The sequence below is a fragment of the Carassius auratus genome, chromosome 46 (genome assembly GCF_003368295.1).
Source record: "Carassius auratus strain Wakin chromosome 46, ASM336829v1, whole genome shotgun sequence".
In the NCBI taxonomy this organism is placed as follows: domain Eukaryota; kingdom Metazoa; phylum Chordata; class Actinopteri; order Cypriniformes; family Cyprinidae; genus Carassius; species Carassius auratus.
The window spans coordinates 5696053-5719714 of record NC_039288.1 but is presented as its reverse complement, the minus strand read 5'-3'; the positions used below and the strand labels follow the sequence as shown (position 1 = coordinate 5719714).

Genomic DNA, 23662 nt, shown 5'->3' with positions numbered 1-23662 from the left:
AATGGTGCAAACCCATCTACTGCTTACAGTTTTAGTTTAACTTAATTTGTTCCAGATTGGTTCACATGAAACTTCAAAATGAACCATTTCTGATATTTCTAGTGTGATTGACCTAAGACACCGACTAGCAAAAGCACTAATCAACTAGTCGACTAGATGTTGCAAACAGTATCACTGAAATCTTCTCTACTACAGAAGAAAGAACATAAGCATGCTTTATTTTAATGAGTGCACTGAGCGCACATATTTGACTCCGGGGTTGTTATCTTACACTTTATAATAAGACTGTAACAAATGAAAGTGGATCACCCGGGACTGCACTCCTGCTGTCATCGTGTCTGGGGAGAATAAATGAGAGAGACCCAGAGGCCAGGGAGATACAACGGCAGATTAATTGCACTCTGGAATTATGAATGTGCGGTTACACAGTAGACTTGGCGTACTGTACTAACGAGGAGGCGTGGCCAGCAAAAGCATCAGCTGATGAAGGAATTAACACAAACCCACAAAATGAGACCTCGCACACACACTTGAGAGAATAACAGAAGCGCTTAGCAGGCACGCTGGCTGCTTTCAGGGCCAGCTCTTCTGAAACAGAAGAGACTTACGTAAGCGATTTACTCATCTTTTGTTTGTCAGCTGATTGCTCATGGATATTACATAAGGAAATCAGCGTGATCGTGTCATCTGTGGCCTCTCGCATGACCTCACTGATGAGTTCAAAACAATGGATCCTTTTAGATGAGATGAGGGGTCATGTGACCGTACGCATGGTAGATAAAGGAATGGGATCACTAAGGCTGCTTTGATCGAAACTTTGTGTTTGCTAAATACAGGAGCCCTTAAAAGACACTTTTGGATTCTGTGAATTAATGGATTCAAACATCAAATAATAATGAATTTGTGAATAATGATAAATCCATTGTTTTATCATCAATAAAGTTTTTTTTTTTTTTTGCAAAAAATATGAGCTTGTGCTATCTTTCTTTAAATGGCATTTTAATATTTAATATTTTGTGAAATAATGCAATAACATCCAAAAATTGAGTGTGGCTAAAGCTTTTATTATTAGCTTGAATTTTTATATTTTTGGTTTTTAAAAAAACTTAATATTTCAAATTTGTTTTCTATTTATATCAGTTTAAGCAATTTTAGTATTTTTATTTTATTTATTTTTTATTTCAGTTAGTTGCCAATTCAACATTTCAAATTTTCATTGAATATTTATATTTTATTTTCAATTAACAAAAACTATTTTAATAATTTTAGTTTTAAGTAACAATAATTAAACAATAATATTTATCACAATAAAAAAAAATTAAAGTACTGGTGTTCAAATCCTATTTGGGTCACTATATATGCAGCTACACATTTTAATAAATTTGAAAATGTATCTGTAGATATATCTGTGTTTGTGTCTCTTTGCGGGACTAACCTATCCAACCAAGCCAGCAGGCTCTTGGCAGCAGCGATGAGGTCCACTACAGAGGTCAGAAAGTCATTAGGAAGTTTTCGGGTGGCTCTGCCGTCATAGTGACCGCCCCTCCGCCGGCCTATTATGAAGTTCTGCAGGTTCTTAGCTGACGAGTTCAGCTTATGGGTCAGAGTCTTCAGGTTCTCTGTTTCTAGTCCATAGTTCTGAATAAGAAAGAGAAAGTGAACACATCATGATCTCTAAGAAACAGCTAAAGACAACTTTTTTTTTAAGCATGGCTAAACTATGACAATAAAAAAAATATTTTATCTACTTTATAGAAGTTTAATTTCTGCTCCAGTTTCTGTAATACTGTAGTGTTCATTTGAAACTCTGTAATGTGGCACTGTATATATTTCTGGCTCTTGTCTTGTGTTACAAATTACTTGTGATGTTCCACATTTGTAATTCACTTTGGATAAAAGCATCTGCTGAACGATTAAATAAACATGCAGAACTAAATGAAACGGAGGGAGACAATGAAAGGGATTGTATTAGAAAGTTAGAGAGTTAGGGTAAAAGGGAGGTCAGAGGCACTCTGTGATAAAGCCTCAAGTTCTCTGGGAAAAAAGTTGCTTGAGTGGTTTTAAATAATGGAGGAAAGAAAACGGAGGAGGAGAAAAGGGTCATTTAGAGCCATACAACTCACACTCTGTTAACACACTGTCGATGTTTACATGCACACTTTTTGGTTCAGATGGACTGAATTCATTACGATTGATGAATCTGATTGTAGTGTTTACATGAATGCTAAATAAAGTGATCGGGTTGATGTGTGCATTTATATGTCACGAGCTTCAAATCGAATAGATTTTTTTTTTACATGAGCACACGGCTCAAATAGTTAAAGTGAAAAGTGAAAGTGACATATAGATAACATCGAGTTTCTCACTGTTTGCACATAATAACCACTCTCCTAAACGGTTTCTTTAGTTTTAAACAGCTGAATTAATATTTAACAGTTTATGGATAAATATACATATAAACCGCTGTGCTGTGCTGCTCATATTTATCACAGAAAGAAAAAAAGAAAAGAAAACAAAAAGCCCCTCCACATGCCCAAAACGGGTTGCCTGTGGATGAGTATCCAAAACTAAGTTGTCCTGCTTCACTTCACAGTAGGGCTATCAAAATAGCTGAAAAACGAAATTAGAGTTTTGTACTTAAATGTTATCAAAATTTTAATTATATTCAAATTTAAAATGCATAATTTCAGTTAGGGTGAAGAAAAGCTTTTGGCTTCACTCCTGAGGCCACAAGAGAGTGCATCGAGCAAAATATTACTAATGCACGTTTATTTAAAACATAAGAAAACATGACTGTGAAAAAAAAAAATACATCATCTTTACAATAATGTTTATAAACCAATTTTAATTAAGTTGCTTAAAAATCTATAAAGAAAACAGCGTCAGGTATGCATGCATAGTTAAATACAAAGGGCGGAAAGCCAGTCACACAGAATACATTTTTTAATTTAAAAACATGAGATGCAGTGGGATGGGGAACAACCCCCCCCTCCCCCCCAAAAAAAAGTTACGAGATATTTTTTTAAAAGGTTGAACTAACATAAATTTTATAAGGCTTTCTAAACATGCAGCTCTCTTTTGCAAGATTTTATAATGACAGGACACGCATTCATACCACATTTTATTCAAAAGGAATAGGCAATCCTCCTTGTGTCATATGTCATTACATTATTCTTGCGTCATTGCACATGCGCAGTTCTTTCAGTTTTGTGGTTCAGTCCGATGGAGTGTTTACATGCATGGTCAATCGTATTAGAAGAGGAATAAACCAACCCCTTCAATCTGATCGAAATTTCATTCGGATCGAGCTCAATCGGATCAATTAAGGCTTTTATATGAATGATTTTCATTCAGATTGAGCCATCAATCCGATTACAAACAGATTATTTGGGTGCATGTAAACAGAGCAACTGTCATAGGGCCAAATACCATGCTAGAAATATATATATGAATATATAAATATATAAATATATACATGCTGTTCAAAGGTTTGGTTCAGTGTAAGATTTTTAAAATGTTTTAGAAATAAGTTTTTTTTCTTTATGCTCACAAAGGCTGCATTTATTACATCATAATATATTAAAAACAGGAATATTGTAAAATTATACCTTTGCAATATTTTACAATGCTGAAAATATACAATTATCAAAATATACAATATACAATGAGTAATCATATTAAATGCAGCAGGGCTCCATGTTGGACAAACCCAGAGAAGCGTTATATAAGAGGCTTTAAGGCACTAGCTGGGGTTTAGCACATGACATAACAAATGGTGGGAACAAAAAAGAGGCCAGTTTGCAAATATATTGGCTAACATTCCCCATTCGCCCTCCTTTTTCTACCCTCTTCCTTCATTCGCTCAGGACACACTTTTCTTCGCTTTCCCTCTGAGCCTTTCTCTCCTGTTTTAATTTGTTATCCTTCTCTCACCCGACTGCTGCCAATTTTCTACTGACTCTGCCCACACAATCTTTCGGTTGCTCCGCCTCTCTTTCCCTTCTTCTGCATCGGCTTTCTTATTTCTCTTGTACCCCGTCAGAACAGCCTAGAATCCGTATGCAGGATGACAGTGGGAAATGGAGGGATAATCCGAAGGATTTTCAAGGATTTAAAGTGTTTGTTTTGGCAATTATTAATTGCACAGGATGCAATTACCATAAATATACAGGCAGCGTGCAGGGTCAGGTGCTTCAGGAATAAAGATAAACATGTAGTACTTGATCATATTGTGCATTTTAATATACCAATCTCTACAAGAGAGATGACACAGACCCTCAAATATGATGATCCTCTTTCTTAAATGCCTCTTGCCTTCCTATATATTTTTCGAAATATTTTCCATATAATAATTAACTCACATGTATAACATTTTTATGTTTATGTGCATGCATGATTCGTTTAGCACATTGTTTGTATTACATTTTATTTTACAGTCTGTTATGCTCAATAAGGATTTTTTTTTTCTTTTTATAAGGAAAAACAAATATGAGATTCAGACAGATTTATATGTACAACTTGTCTTTATTCATGTGCTCTTTATGTATTTATTTTGAATTATCGCTGTCAATGCCAAATTAATTATATATTATTTAAATTATAATTCTAAATTGTCACTTTTTTTACACTTTGAAAACCCTGATCTATAGAACTAGGTGGATGTCATATATTGTGAACATAAATAATAAATCATATATAATACACCCATGGAATATTAAACAGGTGCATCCAGAACTGTAACTATGCATTTTATAATTTCTATTCTGCCATTTCATTTATGTTATTATAGAAAGAATACACTGCCATTAAACAAAACGTTATAAAACACACTTACTCGGTAAAGCAGAAAAATGTTGTGTGGTGAGAACACAATGCACCTGTGTGTGTGCTGTGTGCGTATGTGCTCACCAGTGCACAAAGCAGGTCCACGGCCTCCAGAATGAGTTCCTGGTGGCCGATTCGAGAAACACCCAGATCCTCGAGCTCCTGATGGGTGATTCTCAACAGCTGTTCACCGCCCACCTTTTCCTGCTCAAAGTTCTTAATGTACTGCAGCAGACAGTCATCCAAACCTTTAAAAGAGCAACGCACGGCTAAATCAAACATCAATCAAGTTGCTAAAGCATCTTGGATAGCATGTATTCATTCACAGAACAGTTTTATTAATACGTTTGGTTACAATTTGATGAAATGAGACTAAAACAGACATTATAAGCAGCTCCCAACAGTGTGGGAGCCCATTGCGTGTTAATGTATGTATAGCACAAATAAAAAAAGATCTCTAAAGGAAAGTAGTGAGGGATTGTGAAAGTCTTGGCACACAGCTGTTTAAACAGGCCTCATTTTGTGGACCGGCAGGGACTGAGACACACAACTTTGAAATGCTTTGCTGTCATCAACAGACGTCAGTGGACTTCAAGCACTATTGTCACTAATAAGGGAAGACCTGTTTGGCAAGAGCTAGCTGTTGTCTGGGAAACACATGCCTCCCCCGTGCCCCCTACCCTTCTATACTGATCCTTTGCAATTGTTTTCTTCTCCCACAGATTCACACAAAACAAAATGTATTTATAGAAGAGAGGCAGAAATTCTTTAACACATTCAGCTTAACCAAAAGATACATTTTGTTTTGAGATAATTTATGTACAAACAAGCAGGTAGTTATTTCCATACTATTATGGTGTGATTCAACCATTCTTAGGACTACAGGCTGCAAAATATGCAAATAAAATGTTCTCAGATGAAAAAATAAAAAAACTTGAAAATAATATATATAAAGTATTGTTAAGAAAACATTGTGAGCATCCATATAGAGTACAGTGGCATTTACCAGCATAAATCAGCATTTCAACAACCATAATACCCGATTCACAAAGACTTTTATGAACCAATTATTTTTATTTTTATGAGTCAGGCAAAAAGATCCACGAAAAGCCTCATATTGGCTTATGAGCTAGCAATTTGAATCAGATTCACTCAGTCAGTAAATCATACTGGGTTCACTGACTCCCTCACTGAATTGAAGATATAAAATATAATCAATTAATAAATAATATTTAGAATAATTAATTAAATATTTTGCAAAGGCTTTTGTTTTGCAAAGGCTCAAGGCTGCAAATTCAATGCAACAAACAATTAATTCAATGCTATGAAACAATTAATGAATGAATAAATAAATAAATAAATAAAAGTAATAATAAAATTATACAAACTCTCATCAGAAAAACTTTGCAAACATCCATGTGTTGTCTCTTCATGTATGATCTGGTTTATTGTCAGCATGCACCAGCATTTCAAAAACAAAAAGCATAATGCAAGTTATGTCTGATTCATGAAAAGACTCTTATGAGCCCATTATTTTTGGTAAGTCAGTTTAAAAAGATCATAGTCAGTGAGCTGAATATCACGTTCACAACTGACTCGTTATAATTACAAAATGTGTAATAAATCAATTAATGCATTTATGCATTTAGCAGACGCTTTTATCCAAAGCGACTTGCAGTGCATTCAGGCTATCAATTTTTACATATCATGTGTTCCTGGGGAATCGAACCCCCAACATTGCGCTTGCTTGGTACCAGTTGAGCTACAGGAACACTTAATTATTTTTTAACACTTAATTATTAAATAATACCAATAATAATAAATCTTTCAAAAATGTTTTTTTTTTTAAATAATGGTCATTTGAGAACTAAAATATAATTTGGCTCCTAAATCTTATTAAATCGAATTAACTCATTAAGAACCTTTACCTCAGCGTTTTCCATATTCACTTCCATCCAGCTCCCTCGTTCTGTCCTCAGCACTATTCATTTCCTCTCCACCACCCTTAAATTCCCTCACAGACTTGTATTCCTCCTTTTCTGACTCCTTTATATTATTATCTGCATGCTCATTTCACAACAAAAGACAAGGCTGCAGAGCATGTAATATGCCCCTTTCATCAAATCCCTGATATTCATCTCTCTGTGGCATACATCTAATGGATTGTGAGGAGAAAGTTCAGATATCGGCATGATTCAAAACTGCTGAAAGCGAAGGTTTCAAGGCTTTGCATGCAATTTGAGGGCTTAACAAATCTGCTTCTTAACCATGCTGATCTAAATTCCCTCCAAATGAAAGAAATCATCACGTTCATTGCTGTACGTTGCCATAGAGACGCTATAAGGACGGGGAGAGCGTTTAAGTAGGACCTCATTACCAAAACAAAAAACTGGCAATGAGATGAGAAGCTTATATATGACAAATAAAGAAAGAAACATCTAATACATCAATGGACTATTCAGAGATATCAGCTTTTGTGTGGACGTTTGCATTGTTATGCTAATGAAATATTATAGGAATATTATTATTAAAGCTGTTTGACTGTTTTTTTTTTCTAGGCTTGTTTGTGTTTATTATGGGGTGCATTCTAACGGGTTTATGCTTTGTTTTTTTAAACGCATTATTTTTTCACATCATTTACCTTTATTCCACACCAATCTGTCCATTCTCTGACAAGCGCCTCAATTTATTTCCGTTTTTATGAAGCCCCTCCCTCAGAAATACACGATGGGCTGAGATTTTTCAAGAATAATCTTTGTGTGAATCCGGCATTAAACTGATCGAGATTGAGGAAGCTGTCCTCAGCAAAATGTGCCGCACATAGTTTTACATGTGGATTATAATTTTCGGGAACCGAGTTAAACATAAATTGTAACCATTAATCTCCAAGTACAGCTTCCCTGGGAAGCCCAAACAAAGATGATTGGACACCGAGATGAAAATAACAGCGTTTCGACGACATGGTGACAAACACAAACGTAGCTCTTCCTCTTCTCCGTCGGAGCGCAACAATACCACGCCCCCTTTTTTTGTGTATTTATGTGGGCGGAGGTTAGTCAAAAAACTGTTTTAGTGACGTCATTACTACAGGAACTAGAGGGATGTAGTCCAAAGGGGTCATTTTTTGTAGGCAAATTCTGTTAAATAAAATATCTCGCTTGGCATTGAACTTTGAGCTTTAGAATTGTACAGATATTATTTATACTCTAACAACAACATTACACACTAACTAAAGTTTAAAACATGGGATCATGAAGAACGGGACCTTTAAAAGATATCTCTGATTAACTTTCAGCACTGCTACTTTTCATATATTGTTTATGCTCAAACAGCAACATTACACACTAACTAACATTAAAAAGTGAAATCGCAATCAACCACCCCTTCAAGACTCTCAATAACTGTTCTGAGTAGAAATGGTGTAGATATATTTCACCATGACCGATTCACAACAGAAACAAGTCAGGAAAGGCAAAGCATTTGTTTTTGTCAGAGGAACTTCCCCAATAATTAGAAATAGCAACATGAAATCAATTGTCTTTTCAGCAGTTGAACTAAGAGAGTGTTGCTCTTCCTGCGGCTGAGCGAGACAGTCCAGCTCACACAGCGGCTATGTACACAAACAGTAAACTCATTGATTAGGAGGACATTAATCTGCTGTTAATTGCAGCCGCTGTGGTTAAGTTGTATTAGATACTACAAAGAAGAGCGCCGCACATTCATCTGGGGCCATTAATCTCTGTCAAGTAAAGCGAGTGATCGGCCAACAGTCAGAACCGAGGAAGATGCAGCGAGAGGGTGAGAGTGAAGTAGCTTAAGGAATAACTGTGTAAGGAGACAAACTTGTGCTGAAGAAGAAAATCTGATTGTAGCTTTACAGTACATTGACTAAAGCAGCTTACTGGTCCACTTCAGCTGTGACCTGAAATCCTCTAAACTGTCCTGAATCCATCCTTTGGCAAAATGTGTAGCCCAGAACCAAAAGAGGGATCAAGAGCTTCATAACTCTCTAAGCAAGCCATGCTTACTAGAGATATAGAGAGTTTTCCCTCAATAAACTCATTTTGCTGCTTGATATTAAGTAAAGTTGTTGTTGCAGTGGTAGTCATGCAGAATAAGGCATTAATACATGCTTTATAAGTACTAATAAACAATCAGCAAATAGTTAATAGTGAACAGTGTTCCATAATCTTAAGCATTACCAGTTATCTAAAACTAAAACCATTTAAAAATGTTACTTGGAAAAAAAAATGGCAACTGAAAATATTCAGGCAACATTACTCATTTTAATTTATTTTAACTTGATGTACTAAAATAAGTAAACCTAAATAAAAATTAATAGACTATGTAGACTATTAAAACTTTATTTAAAAAGGACAAAACACCCCAAAAAATGACTACAGTTTTAATTAAAATTAAATTAAAACAGAAGAAAACAATAATAAAATGAATTCAAATTTTTTATAAAAACTAGCATCTCAATGATATTAAATAACACTTGAATGGAAATTCGAAATGGCAGCACAATAAAAGCATGATAAAAATCAGTCGAATATGACTTTTACACCATATTTAAAGTTTATATATATTAATGTACTTGTGTAAGGAACAGACCGAAATTTACCACGTCATTCATTAATAATCTTCCCATCCAGTGAGCTGATGCAACCAGATCACTTGAACTCAAAAACCAGATCCTTCTAATTCCTGAATTAATCATTCAGACTGGTTTTGTGAAATGGATCAACCAATTTACTGATTCATCCAACTCAAAAATACAACCTGATTGACCATAACACTTGTTCAAAATTGTCCAAAGGAAAGTACTACAGGACAGGTTTGGAACTACATGAATTGTAATTTTTGAGATGAATTATCCCTTTATTGATGACACACTGCTTTCCCATTTCAAGACAGATAATTTCTCTGGGGTAATATGCAGGAATCTGTCTAACATTTGCACAGCTACTGTAGTTATTTTACAGTGTCTGTCAACAAACTGCAAAACAGTCTGTGTTTGGCCGATACGTGTGAAATACGTGTTGAACTGCTCAGTTAAATAGATAAGTGCAATGTGCATTTAATCAAGGCTACATTTAAGCTTTATTGTTTGCAGTTTTATTGGATTTACTGCTATTATTGTGCTCAGAAAGCCCATGGCACCACTCTCAGGGGGGCATAGGAGTGAGTCACAGGAGGCATTGAGGGGGGCAGAAAAAAAAGAGCATTGAGGGAAGGTCACAGAGCTTTTCTGCGCTGGGAAGGCTGTTGTCCAGCCCTCAGCGGCATCACCTCGGGGTCATCACTGAACCGTATGCTAATGTTAGAGCTGCAACATAGTAATTGCAGTGTTCTAGGAAACCTGTGAATAAGGGTACAGGAATCACTGTCTAGATCATGGATTTACACAAAGAATATGTCTTCAGAAATATTCAAAACCGCAACAGTTACTATATAGAACAAATCTTTCGCTAGAGCCGTGGTGCTGCGGTAGCGCACATGTACACTCCACTTTTTTTGAAAATAGGCTCATTTTCCAACTCCCCTTAAACAGTTAAACAGTTGAGTTTTACTGTTTTCAAATCTATTCAGCCTATCTCTGAGTCTGGTGGAAGCACTTTTAGCTTAGCTTAGCACAGATCATGGAATCTGATTAGACCATTTTATATTTTATATTTAAGATTTTTTATATTTTAAATTTAAGATATTTTTGATGAAAACTTGAAAGCTTGAGACAGTCCCATAGACTGCCAAGTAAATAACAGTGTCAAGGTCCATAAAAGGTTTGAAAAGTCATCGTCAGAATACTCCATCTGCCATCAGACATGCAATCTAGGTTATATAAAGTGACGGGAACCCTTTTTGTAAGCAAAGAAAACAAAAATAACTCAATAATTTGTGAACAGTCTCCTGTGTCACTCCATATCACCATGCTGTGTGTGCTCTTATGTGTCCTCCGCACCATAAGAATGCACTGTATTATTTCAAATTAAAGCTAAATACACTTTTCTTCACTTACAAAAAGAGTTCCCGTCGCTTCAAATATTACCCAGATTGCACGTCTGATGGCATTTGGAGTATTCTGATGACCGCTTTTCATATCTTTTATGGACTGTTATTTCATTGGCAGTCTATGGGACAGTCTCAAGCCTTCACGTTTTCCATCCCAAAATATCTTAAATTGTGTTCTGAAGACGAATCGGAGCTTTTATGGGTTTGGAATGACATGGGGGTAAATGATTAATGACAAAATTTTTAATTTTGGGGGGCAAACCTATAAGTCTGTGGTTTTTTAATTGTGATAATAATTTGAGATACACATACAAAAAAACAAATTCAACAGATACATCAACAAATTGGAATACTCCATAAGATCAATAAAATTAAAAAATAAAATGTAGTGAATTGTTGCCTTCGAAAAGTATGTTTTTTTACTGTAACATGTACTCAATACTTGGTATGTGGCTCCTTTTGCTTTTTCGCGTGCCATGGAGGTGATCAGGTTTGCACGCCGAGGTGGCATGGAAGCCCAGGTTTCTTTGACAGTGGCCTTCAGCTCATCTGCATTTTTTTATCTTTTGTTTCTCATCTTCCTCTTGACAATACCACATAGATTCTCTCTGGGGTTCAGGTCTGAAGAGTTTGCTGGCCAGTCAAGCACACCAACACCATGGTCATTTAACCAACTTTTGGTGCTTTTGGCAGTGTGGGCAGGTGCCAAATCCTGCTGAAAAATTAAATCAGCATCTTCAAAAAGCTGAAGAAAGCATGAAGTGCTCCAACATTTCTTGGTAAACGGGTGCAGTGACTTTGGTTTTCAAAAAACACAATGGACCAACACCAGCAGATGGCATTGCACCCCAAATCATCACAGACTGAAGAAACTTAACACTGGACTTCAAGAAACTTGGACTATGAGCTTCTCCACCCTTCCTCCAGACTCTAGGAGCTTGGTTTCCAAATGAAATACAAAACTTGCTCTCATCTGAAAAGAGGACTTTGGACCACTGGGCTACAGTCCAGTTCTTCTTCTCCTTAGCCCAGGTAAGACACCTCTGATGATGTCTGTGGTTCAGGAGCGGCTTAACAAGAGGAAAACGACAACTGTAGCCAAATTCCTTGACACGTCTGTCTGTATGCCTTGACCCCAGCTTCAGTCCATTCCTTGTGAAGTTCACTCAAATTCTTGAATCGATTTTGTTTGACAATCCTCATAATATATATATATATATATAATATATATATCACCGCCAAAGGTGCTTCATTTCTCAGTGGTAAGTGTCAAGTGTTGACAAGTTTGTGATAATTATGAGATGTGATCAAACAAATTTACTCTCACAGCGCAGGATCCAGCGTCTTCTCGAAATGATGTTAACCACATAGAAATTTTACTGTGTTTTTGGACAGGCAAGTTGGCGACCTATATATTAAGATTCAAATTCCTGACAACTCGTTTTGGCGATTACGAGCCGACTCTTTTTTTGACAGATAATACATTTATCTATTGTGTACTGTCGGCTTCACAACTTTGCAGATAGTTTATGATTACATACAGCTACATGACACAGTGAATGAAAGGTAATAGTCGAAAAGGCATAATAGGGGCACTTTAAATCATGAAATTTGTGTAAACACCCAGCTATACAAAAAAGCACAATAAAAGTATTATAAAATGTATATGAAACAGACCAATAAGTCAAACGATAACAGAATTGTCTTTTGTTGTTGTTGTTGTGCAAGGTTTGATATCTTTGTGTGAAACTTTGAGCACATTATTGCACGCTGCTGCTCAGAAGGCTCTAATGATCACACAAACACCAATAGCCCAAAGGGGCTTTAACACAGCCTTACACATGAATATGTTATCTTCTGCTCCTCAGTGTGTCTCAGCAGATGATACAGCAGCTTTCGGCACATAACAGACAGATGCCGATAAAATTCTCCAGCTTTTTAGAAGCCAAGCATCGGCCACGTCAAGATGTCTGAAGATTCTTAAAATTCTCTGTGACCCTCAGGAGACTTTAACTTACAGAGTGACGGTGTGTACTTGTGAGCATGCTTTTAGTGTACAAACAGCATGAGAAAGCCTTTCTGGCATTCCCTTAGGGAGGAACACAGCCTTGCTATAATTCTTTATGATTCCTACACTGCCTTTTCATCTCGCATCTCGCTTACCCTTCCTTAGCAGTTTAGTTGTGCCCAAATATAAGGATGTTTGTACTTTAAACAGTTCCTTAACTTTAAGTATTTGACTACATGTGTTTATTGCACATAATAACTGTGATCTAATGTGCATCAGCCATGTTCCTGCGTATGAGCAAAATAAGTGAATAACACATTGAAGCACGTTATCGTCCGTATGAGCCATCACCTTATTTACACTCCCGGACACATCACACGCCATCTGACACAAACAAAACTCAAGCCAAGACATCCACACAACAAGATAACACGTGCAGGCAAACAAGTGCACATTGTTTTATGTTTATTGAAGCTGGTTACCTCTGAAAAGCACACCTGCAGTCATTCCTGCACAAGCGTATACATTGAGGACCGAATTCCTGTCTTGTGAATCCTCACAGGAGTAATAAGATGAAGATGCTGATCTCCCTTTTTCAAAAACAGAATTACTTTAAAGGCAAAACATTCATCCAAGTGGAACGTTTTCCTCATTTGAATCCTTTCTTTTCTCACTTCAATCTAAAACTCATGAGCTAAATAAACCATCCAATTACACTCAAATGATCTTTCTCAAAGAGGTTCACCATATCTAATACAAAAGATTTTTTGTGTTGTTATAGACCTAATGTACATGTTCTATAATGAGACTGTTTTCCAATCACATCCTCTTAAATGAAACCAAAGGACAGTATGACTGTGTTTAATGTTGTATAACCAAATTATAGTAAATGGATCATTTGACTGCCTTTCACTCCCCTCACATATTATTGTATAACAGAAAACGGGACATGTGGATGCATTGTCGACATGTCTATTTCTGTCTGTATAAGTTGGCTGTTTTTTGTTTGGCCAGAAAAGGCTGCATCATGGATTAGACCTTTTTGACATTTGATTAAGCATAAAAGTTTAATTGCAAAAATAAATAAATACATTTAATTTAAATTAAACACAAAATACCATTCAAAATCTTACAATAAAAACCCAAACGGTAATCATAATTTATATGCCAGTGTAATATATATATAACAGGACAACATTTGTATTTTACTATGAAATATTCCAATCATCATGGACTGAAAACAATTGGACTAGAAACAATTTTCACTCAGAAATTGCTTGTAAACAGTTAAACAAGTAACTGTTCAAGTAAAAAGCAACACATCGATATAAACATGAAATATTGAAGTAAATAGTAATACAAAATAGTATTTTATTGTAAAACATACTCAGATAATTGTTTTAATTAAAAAAATCAGTGTATAGTTGAAAATACACATTGTTTTACAGTGAAAGCTAAAATAAAACAACAGACAAATTGTAAAAATAATTTGGTTATATTTTGTATTATTTAATTATGTTCTTAGTTTTGCTACCATGTATGCACACAAATATGTTTATGTTACAGTGTATGGTTCATGCATTATTATAGTGGTGAGTTTTTTGTGTGTGAGCAACACTGTGTTCTTTAGCCAACGTTCATGAAAAGACCCATTCGTGAACTTTAAGTGACCATGGAGGGCCCATTGAGCCTTTTGACTGCCAGAGGGGTCCCAGCTGATCTCTCAGCCTCCACGTGACCCGTCACTTTACATTCTGTTCGATGAGATGACGTGACCACTCAACCAACTTCATTCAGGCCTATAATTTTTAAACGAATTCTAACATCTTTATTTTACGTGTATTGCCGACATCAACATCTGTCAAAAACATTCACTGCAAGAAGCTCAATATATGATAGACCACAATCTTAACTGCATGACAGTTTAAGTGCGCTCGCTTCGCGCGTCTTAATACGCAGTGACGTTTCTTTAAAACGAGTTCAATTAAATCTGGTACGCTCGCAAATCTGTAACATTTGCATTTTATAAACGATTTTTTTTCACATGATATTCTAACTGCATAGGCTATATAGTATTTTCTCCATTATTCTACATACTAATGCAAAATACACACCTTTCATCCAGTCGACCACCTGGCTTGTTGACCACCTGCTCACAGGTTCCATGACCAAAGCCATTGTTGAAGTTTTTGCAGACGGTGCCAAACAAAGGTGCGAAAGAAGCGCTTCAGCACACTCCAGATCCTCTCAGGCAGATTTCTACCCGTTTTTCACCCGCTGCATGTTTACCCTGCAAATTCAGCTCTGGTTCTTGCCAACGAAGCGTCGGTGGTCTTTCGAGTTCAAAGCATTGCTCTTCATTCCTTCGCAGCAGTCTTTGAGAGAGAAGCTGTCAGAATAACGTTAGATTTCTCTTGGTCTCGCGCGAGGTTTTATCCTCCTTATCATTGCGATGCATGTACTGTTTCAGTTTCTCATCCCATTTATATCGAGTCGTAGAAGGCAGACAACGGTGAATTCACGCAGCTGTTACCAGCAAACTGTGGTCTGCACGCGCGCCCCTCGCGCACACTCGTATGACTCGCGCCTCGTCCATTCTCGCCAGTCGTTGGCTCTGGTAAATAAGCCGTCATGAGGGCCAAGCAGCGGAAACATCTCCATAACTGAGCTGTGTGCAAACGAAAATATTACTAAATACACCCTTACAAATAGTATTAAAAGATTGTGACTGGGATGCTCTATTATTTTATTGTGTTTGTAGAATCAAACGAGTCACAGTTTATTTGGAAGCATCTTTTATTTCAATATTTGGGTGAAGAGTATTTTTTTTAAAAGACCAATCATTATTTAAAGTAATAGTGAAGATTCTTTCTTCTGTGGAACACGATAGGAATTGTTGAGCAGAATAACAGCCTCAGTTGCCATCTTACTGGAAATAAGATGCAACAAAAGTGAATGGTGACTAATACTGTCCATCCTAAACCCCTCTCATGTTTTCAATGGAAGAGAGAAAGTCATATGGGTCTGGAACAACATGAGGGTGAATAAATTATGAATATTTTCATTTTTAGGTGAATTATCCCTTTAACCCATCATGCATATAGAGATTAGATGCACACATATTAACACAATCTAAATAATAATTAATATTTAGTTTTAGAAAGATATGCATTTGATTGAATGCATAAAAAAATCTTTATTTAAAGAAAATGTACATAAAAATGCATGTTTAAGGTGATTTAAATGCCTGCTGTCCTCAAAATTGAAGTGACCTATAGTCAGGGCTTTGTGCATGATCATTCAAGGGGAAACATCCTATGCCGTCGGCTGACTTTCATGCCACTAGTTTGTCCCAATTAAGCTTCTTTCTTAAAAGAAACACGGTGCTCAACAAAGAAAAATCCCCATGATGTGCAGACAAATCAGCTTGGTTTATGTAACCATTCATTAACAGAATATTTGACCCCAAAATTAAAATGTTGTCATCCTTTACTCACCCTTTTGTTGTTTAAAAATTATATATATAAAAAAAATTCTGTAGAACATAAAATAAGTTATTTAAAAAATATATATATCATAGTGTACATTTGCCCATTCAAAGCCAAAATGGCTTGGTTACATTCTTCAAAATATATTTTGTGTGTGTGTGTGTGTTTATCAGAAACAGAGAAAGTCATACAATTTTAGAATGACAAGAGGGTGAGAGTTATGACATAATTTTTGGGAGGAGCCTATACCTTTATTTTTTTATTTACAGTCATGGCCAAAATATCGGGACCCTTGGTAAATATGTTCAAAGGAGGCTGTGAAAATTAAAATCTTTTATTTAAAAAAAAAAAAAAAAAAAAAATCACAAAAATCTAAACTTCCATTGGATATTAAGAATTTAAAATCCAGAGAAATATCATTATGAAATGAATGTTTTTCTCAAATACATGTTGGACACAATTATCAGCGCCCCTAGAAATTATTTTGAGTAAAACAGTATATTCCCATTCATATTCACAATTTTGAGCACTCTAGGGTGATTATGAACATGAAATTATCCAGCCATTGCTTCCTGTTTCACAGAAATATAAAGAGGAGGGAAAACAAAGCCCACATTCCCTTAATCATCCATCACAATGAGAAAAACCAAAACATATATTTCTAATGTGCAGAAAAAGATAATTGAGCTTCACAAATTGGTGAAGTGGCTTTAAGAAAAGAGTTAGAGCAGTAAAAATGTGCATTTCCACCATCAGGGCAATAATTGAGAATTTCCAATCAACAGAAAATGTTATGAAACTGCCTGGAAGTGGACGTGTGTCTATATCATCCTAATGCACGATGAGAAGAAGGGTTTGAGTGGCTGAAGACTCTCAAAAGACCATAGCTGGAGAACTGCAGAAAATAGTTGAGTCTCTGGTTCAGAAAACCTTAAAAGAATTGTGAAACAGCACCTATATCTGTCAGGGTTTGCAAGGGAGGAACTCAGGTACAGACAGGAAGTAACTCAACACAGGATTTATTTTACAAAAAGGGAAAACAAAAACCCACGAGGGGGAAAACAAGGGCTAGGGAAGACACTAAATAATTCTACAAAACTCAATAAACAAGGCAAACAAAGACTCTGAACACCAACTACTAACAAACACTCACTGCAAGACAAAAGACTTCTTAGAGGAATAATCTCAAACAAGGTACAATCACGAATGATGAACACAATGAACCGACGCAAGACAGAGCACACTAGGAGATCTAAATAGGGGGAACAATCAAGACATGACAGGTGGCACAGATGGGACAATCAAGACACGACTAGGTTAACAAGGGGGGCGGGGCAAGGGAACGAGACAACACAAACACGGGTCTGTCATGATCCTGCCTCAAGACTAGGAAAAATCAAGGACACGAGGGCAGAATCATGACAATATCACCACAAGTTGTTTGGGAGGGTTTTAAGAAAAAATATCCTAGCTCATCCAAAAACAAACTAAAGCATATTCAGTTATCAGACATGACTGGAACTTAAAATGGAACTGGCTTCTGTGGTCAGATGAAAATAAAAATGAGCTTTTTAGCAGCAAACACTCAAGATGGGTTTGGTGCACACAGGGATATAAATTACCCCATTACAATGAAATATACAACTGTACTATTGATGTCGTGGGCCTATATTTCTGCTGGAGGTCCTGGACATCTTGTTCAGACAAATGGCATCTTTGATTCTATCAAATACCAACTGAAAAAAAATTTAAAAGTAGCTGACTCAGTTAGAAATCTTATAATGGGCCATGTTTAGATCTTCCAACCGTACAATAATCCAAACACAAACCTCAAAAAACAACACAAAAATGGGTTCTGCTATATAGCTTCTGCTATAGCCATTCTAGTCCTCTGACCTGAACCCTATAGAAAATGAGTGTGGTGAACTGAAGAGAAGCACCACCAACATGGAGCTGGGAATCTAAAGGGTCTGGCGTGATTCTGGATGAAGGAATGGTCTCTGATCTCTTGTCAGGTGTTCTCTAACCTCATCAGGCATTATAGGAGAACATTTAGAGCTGTTAAACTGTCAAATGAAGGTTTCAAAAAGTATTGAATAAAATGGTGCCATTAATTGTGGCCAATGTGTATTAGAGAATCTTTCATAATTTTATTTCTCCCCATTTATCTTATTATCCAATTAAATAAAATCTCAAAAGGATTAACAATGCAGATTCATTTTCACAGCTTTCTTTGATTATATTTACCAAGGGTGCCAATATTTTTGGCCATGACTGTATGTTTGTTTACATTACAGCATTAGATTAAAATTAGACTACAGATCTGAAATGTGATTATTGGAAAAAAAATATATCTTTATTGTATGTATAGCACTAATTTAATGAAAACAAACTTACAAACTAAACATGGATCAATCTAAGACATAAAATAAATCATTACCTAAACAGATAAACAGAGATGCATTTCACAGTGTTTTATGTTGATTTCACATCTCACGTGAACATAAGGGCAGTGTGCAATGATGCTGACAGATGTTGAGATTCCTTACAGCCTAAGGGGGGTATTGAGAAGAGGCTTGTAAGGGACAAGGGGAGGAGAAGGGATCAAGGTTCAAGAGCTGCTCCATTAAGACTCAGACTCACCATCTGCACTAGATTCGGGGGCCTAAAAAAACTACAACAAATCTGCAGGATGTGAGATGAGTGTCTTTCAGAGTGGGAATTCGGGACTTTTAAACATAGAAACAATCTCAAAATGGGATCCTTCACCACAGCAGTGTCAAAAAGAGTCAACCCAGGGTATGTCAAGAGTTTTCTAGCTTTTTCAGACGAATGACCCTCTAGTGCATAGAAAGACAGACCAGGGACCCCTTGTTACCGATTTTATATATCAAATATTTTGTAGCTTTTGACATTTTTTATTCTCCATAAAAAAATAATTGTCAAATCTCTGTTAAATACTTCTGGTATAGGTAGATTTCTTCAAACATGCACTCTTAAAAGAAATGGTTCTATTTAGAACCAAAAATGGTTCTATCACCCGCTTCATATATGGAACTCCAAAATGGTTCTATATAGAACCACTTTAATGGGTTCCATAAAAAGAACCCCAAATGGTTCTTTGAATCCAAGTTAGATGGTTCTATATAGAACCATTTAAGAGTTCTTTATTATTAAACAAGTTAAAATTATTATTGAATAAGAAAATATAAACAATCCAGAAAATTTAAAATGTTTAAATTTATTCAACTGTTTATACAAAAAATTTAGTGTCATTTAAAATTACACCTCTGTATACTCTGTATTAGACAGCAAATTTCATATTTAAGATGTTTAATTACATTTAACCATTTAGTTTGAATTATTTCATTTAAGCATTTTCACTTTGCAATAAACATACATAAGCTTGTTTACGTACATATACAGTACTTCACTTTTACATATATCTCTGAAATTAGGAAAAACAAATCATTTTTTATATTTAAAAGTGCAGATAAAAATCAATACATGAACAGTTAAAACAACTATTAAATAGCTCTACAATTTACACAAGTTGACTATACATTTTCAGTACATGCATTGGTGTTCTTTTGCCGTGCTGTTGTCTAAGGTTAAGCATATATTTTTAAATAAAAGTCATTGTGTGCTTAATGTCAACCGGGTACTGCACATTGAAGAGAAAATAGACTGCAAATAGGCATTCCACAGCCTGTGTCATGTCAATGTCTGCCTCTCTTATGATGTTCACATTGTCCATTATAATGCTGACACTTTCAGCCTTGAGGGGATCAGGAGAGCCGTTAAACACTATGGTTGGTGTAGCAGCTTTGGGTTCCTATAAAACAAACATTTCACCTTTTGAGTGCTTTTCACCAATTAACAGAAGTCATCAAATAGACTTAAAAATTACCCCATAATTTACTTACCAAAAAAACAACCAATGTATATGACTGTTTCTCCAGTTTAACACAATCTGAGATATATTTAATAATAAAAAGCTTTGTAATGTGTTTGAATGTCAACATTACCACGTCAGTTCTACTTTGATTACTTTGAATCTCATCGGTTCTTTCGTTCTTTTAAATGAATAGTTCATGACACAACACAGATATGACAGCTAAAAACGTGACACGCAAGAACCAACAAGACTCATAATTATCGATGTAAAGTGCCACCCCATTGGATGTTATTCCCTTATCTATACATAGTCTAATTATAGCAACCTATCTTGGCAAATGTAATCTCACTAACGTACCATTTGTACATACTGTACCATTTTGCTTTAGAAGACAAGTATTAACCCCTGGAGTTGTACAGATTTATTTTATGATTTAAATTGGGGTGCCATTCAATGACATTACAAAGCAGTGCAAACAGAACAAAGTTTATGACTAAGGAAGAGAGTGAGTAAATTATAGGGTAAATGTAATTTTTTTTTAATTGTTACAAATTTGGCATAAGGGTGAGTAAACTGACTAATATTTTTATATTTGCATGAACAGTTCCTTTAATTCAAGTCAAGTGCATCAAATATTAATGAAACTACAGAAGACTATACTTACACTATCTACACAGTAGAGGAAGCTGGCGTTTTCTTTAAATAGTGCTGGCAATAAAATGAATGCAGCATTCCTAACGAGACCTACAAACAGATACAAATTATTGTATATTAGGTACAGAAATCAATTAAAGGGATAGTTTTCCCAAAAATGAACATTCTGTCATCATTCACTCACTCTTGTTATTTTAAACCTATATAGCTTTCTTTCTTCAGCATGACACACAAAAAAATTATTTTGAAGAATGTTGGTGACCGAACAATGCTGGTCCTCATTCACTTCTATTATATAGACACCAAACCAATGGGCACCGTCGTTGTTTGGTTACCATCCTTCTTCAAAATATCTTCTACAGTGTTCTGAAGAAGAAAGCCATAAAGATTTGAAATGACAAGAGGTGAGTAAAGGATGACGATTTTTATTTGGGGGTTAACTGTTCCTTTAATATTTGCATTATTTTAATACATGTTTTCACTTATACAATTTATAGGAGCTACAACCTTTACATTGACAATGCAAACAATGCAACTTTACACTGGGCATGGAACAGATAGGTTAGATGGGGAAAGATATATGGTGTAGTTACCTTCTGTGGTTTCCTCTGCTAGTCCAATGAGATTGACGTAGTTTTTTTTTTTTTGACTTCCTTCTTTTGCACTCCTGATGATGTTTGGGGGCCATTTCATTCAGAGATGTTTCCATGTTCTTCACCAAGTCGGTTCCAAACCTCATTGTCATTTCATGCAGAATCTTAAATACAAAACAACAGTACATGCTGTCTCAGTCCCAATAACACAGTTTTTAAATCAATTCCAAGCAAAGAATTTTAGTTGTTCTCTAGCAGATCATCTTCAGGAACCTCCTCCTCACTTTCATTGTTCTCTTCAAATAAAGTAGCCTTTTCAAATAGGGGATGATGCAAAACTTGTCTGTGCTTTCGATAGATATGGTTTCTGTAACTTGCAACAGTTTTATATCTTCTAAAACATCCCTCAATGTCACAGGTAAATCTAAAATCTGCTTGGTGGTTATGTTGCACTTGCAGGTGAGTTAGAAACTTTGTGAGCTGAAACTTCACAACATCACAAAATGAACATTTATAAATTTTCATCTGTAACGTTACCTCTGAAACTTTCTTTTGCATCAATGAGGTCTATAGTTTCAAGCCAGTGGCACGTGTCATCTACTGACCATTTATCAACCATGGTTATCTGGGGATTAAAAAAAAACAAAGCATAAATAACACTTCGTAAACCAACTATGCCTTAAACACACCTAACGTTAAACACACACGTAACATTTTTGGCTTTAAAATATTTGATTACTAAAATGTAACCTTGTGCTATCATCACTTTAATCCAGCGCATGCGTCACAGTAAACATAAAAAAACCGCTGCACTGCAACTGTGTCTTTGCACAGTTTTAATAGCGACAGACCGGCCGGAAGTTTTGAACTGTAGCAGTGTCCACTTTTCTGCTGAGTTTAGCTCCAACCCTGATAAAACACACCTGAACAAGCTAATCAAGATCCTCGTTTGGTCTGGGTTGGAGTTAAAAAACGGCACGAAAGTATCTTGCGGGCCAAAGTTCATTGAAATGAACGTTAAAATTCACGCTTCTGACTCGAAGCTCGTCTCCTTATAACACAGCTATCTTACTGTAGTTAACAATTCCATTAACATTAACAAGGAAATAAAGGAAGACTGTATCTTAATTAAATTAAAAACCGGAGCAAAATTAATTTAACAGGGCTAGAACCGATGGCTGACGCAGCCCTTCAGTGCTTCACGCCAGTGTTTTTGAGGTAAAATTTGCTTCTAGTATCAGTGTTTAACACAAGGGCTATTCTAACAAATATAAATATTAACTGTAATACAAAATATTTCGGTAAAATCATTTCAAAAATGTAAAAACTTAACTTACCTTAGGGTATGAACGAGCAGAAATGGCGGACTCCTCAGTTTGAAAAATTAACTGTCACTTGCCTCGACTCCTCTCGCGATTCATCTTCGCCCATCCACCAATAGGAATTCAAGGATGACGCAACGCATATATGCCACAGGGGAAGGGTCTTTTTATGATTATTTGTTTTTTAATGTTCCCTTAGGTAGATTAAAACCATCACAATATGGTAAACAAAATAAAGAAAACTCCTGGTTAGTTTGTTTTTCTTCACAAATTGATTCGTCAAAAAGGTAAACTATAATGTAAAGTAATATAATTGTCATCCTAATGTACAGCTCAAATCATACATTGAGTAGATATTAATCTTTTTGACTACAGCAGTCATTCTCATGGGTCTTGACTCAAAATGCTTTGTGAATGTGTTGAGTAAGGATAATTATAGTGTAATCTTTAGTTTACACTTCAGTCATAAAACATGAATAATAGAACCATTTTAATAAAAAAAAAAGGGTTCTTTGCATGCAAGGGTTCTACATAGAACCATTTTTTTGGTAAAAGGTTCTATTGGCCAAGTACGGAACCCAAGGGTTCAATATAGAACCTTGAGGAACCCCTTTTTTTAAGAGTGTGTGCCAGAATTATGTAAGTAAAAATGGAAAACAAGTTTAAAATAAAAGAAATAACTATAATATTACACAATGAATACAAATTTACAGAATAAGCAGTCCAAACAGGCTATCAAACTTATGCAAGTTAAATGTAAATATAATAATTGTAATAATACATTGATATCAGAGACACTTAAGGTAGACTAGCAGGTGACAGATGTCTATTTTATACGGTCTCTACTCACAACTACAAAATCT

The 23662-nt window shown here is 35.6% G+C and overlaps 1 protein-coding gene and 2 long non-coding RNA genes across 4 annotated transcripts in view; all 3 read right to left on the bottom strand.

Moving 5' to 3' along the window:
- LOC113063972 (connector enhancer of kinase suppressor of ras 2) overlaps window positions 1-15478 on the bottom strand; it is a 31294-nt gene extending 15816 nt beyond the window's left edge. Inside the window, exons 1-3 of one of the 2 annotated variants that reach the window (XM_026234441.1) lie at window positions 14959-15478; window positions 4909-5072; window positions 1436-1638 (exon numbers count right to left, since the gene is read on the bottom strand). In XM_026234441.1, coding sequence (XP_026090226.1) covers window positions 1436-1638; window positions 4909-5072; window positions 14959-15022 — 431 coding nt within the window. In that variant the 5' untranslated portion in view covers window positions 15023-15478. The remainder of the gene's footprint in view (window positions 1-1435; window positions 1639-4908; window positions 5073-14958) is intronic. The other variant, XM_026234442.1, reaches the window with a different exon arrangement.
- Window positions 15479-19584: 4106 nt separating this feature from the next.
- Window positions 19585-21566, bottom strand: LOC113063971 (uncharacterized). Its single transcript, XR_003278764.1, has 3 exons — window positions 21478-21566; window positions 20895-20974; window positions 19585-20167 (listed from the first exon to the last, which is right to left on the bottom strand). It is a non-coding gene; the product is annotated as an uncharacterized LOC113063971 (long non-coding RNA).
- LOC113063970 (uncharacterized) lies at window positions 21565-23603 on the bottom strand. Its single transcript, XR_003278763.1, has 3 exons — window positions 22815-23603; window positions 22015-22102; window positions 21565-21641 (listed from the first exon to the last, which is right to left on the bottom strand). It is a non-coding gene; the product is annotated as an uncharacterized LOC113063970 (long non-coding RNA).
- Window positions 23604-23662: the final 59 nt, after the last annotated feature.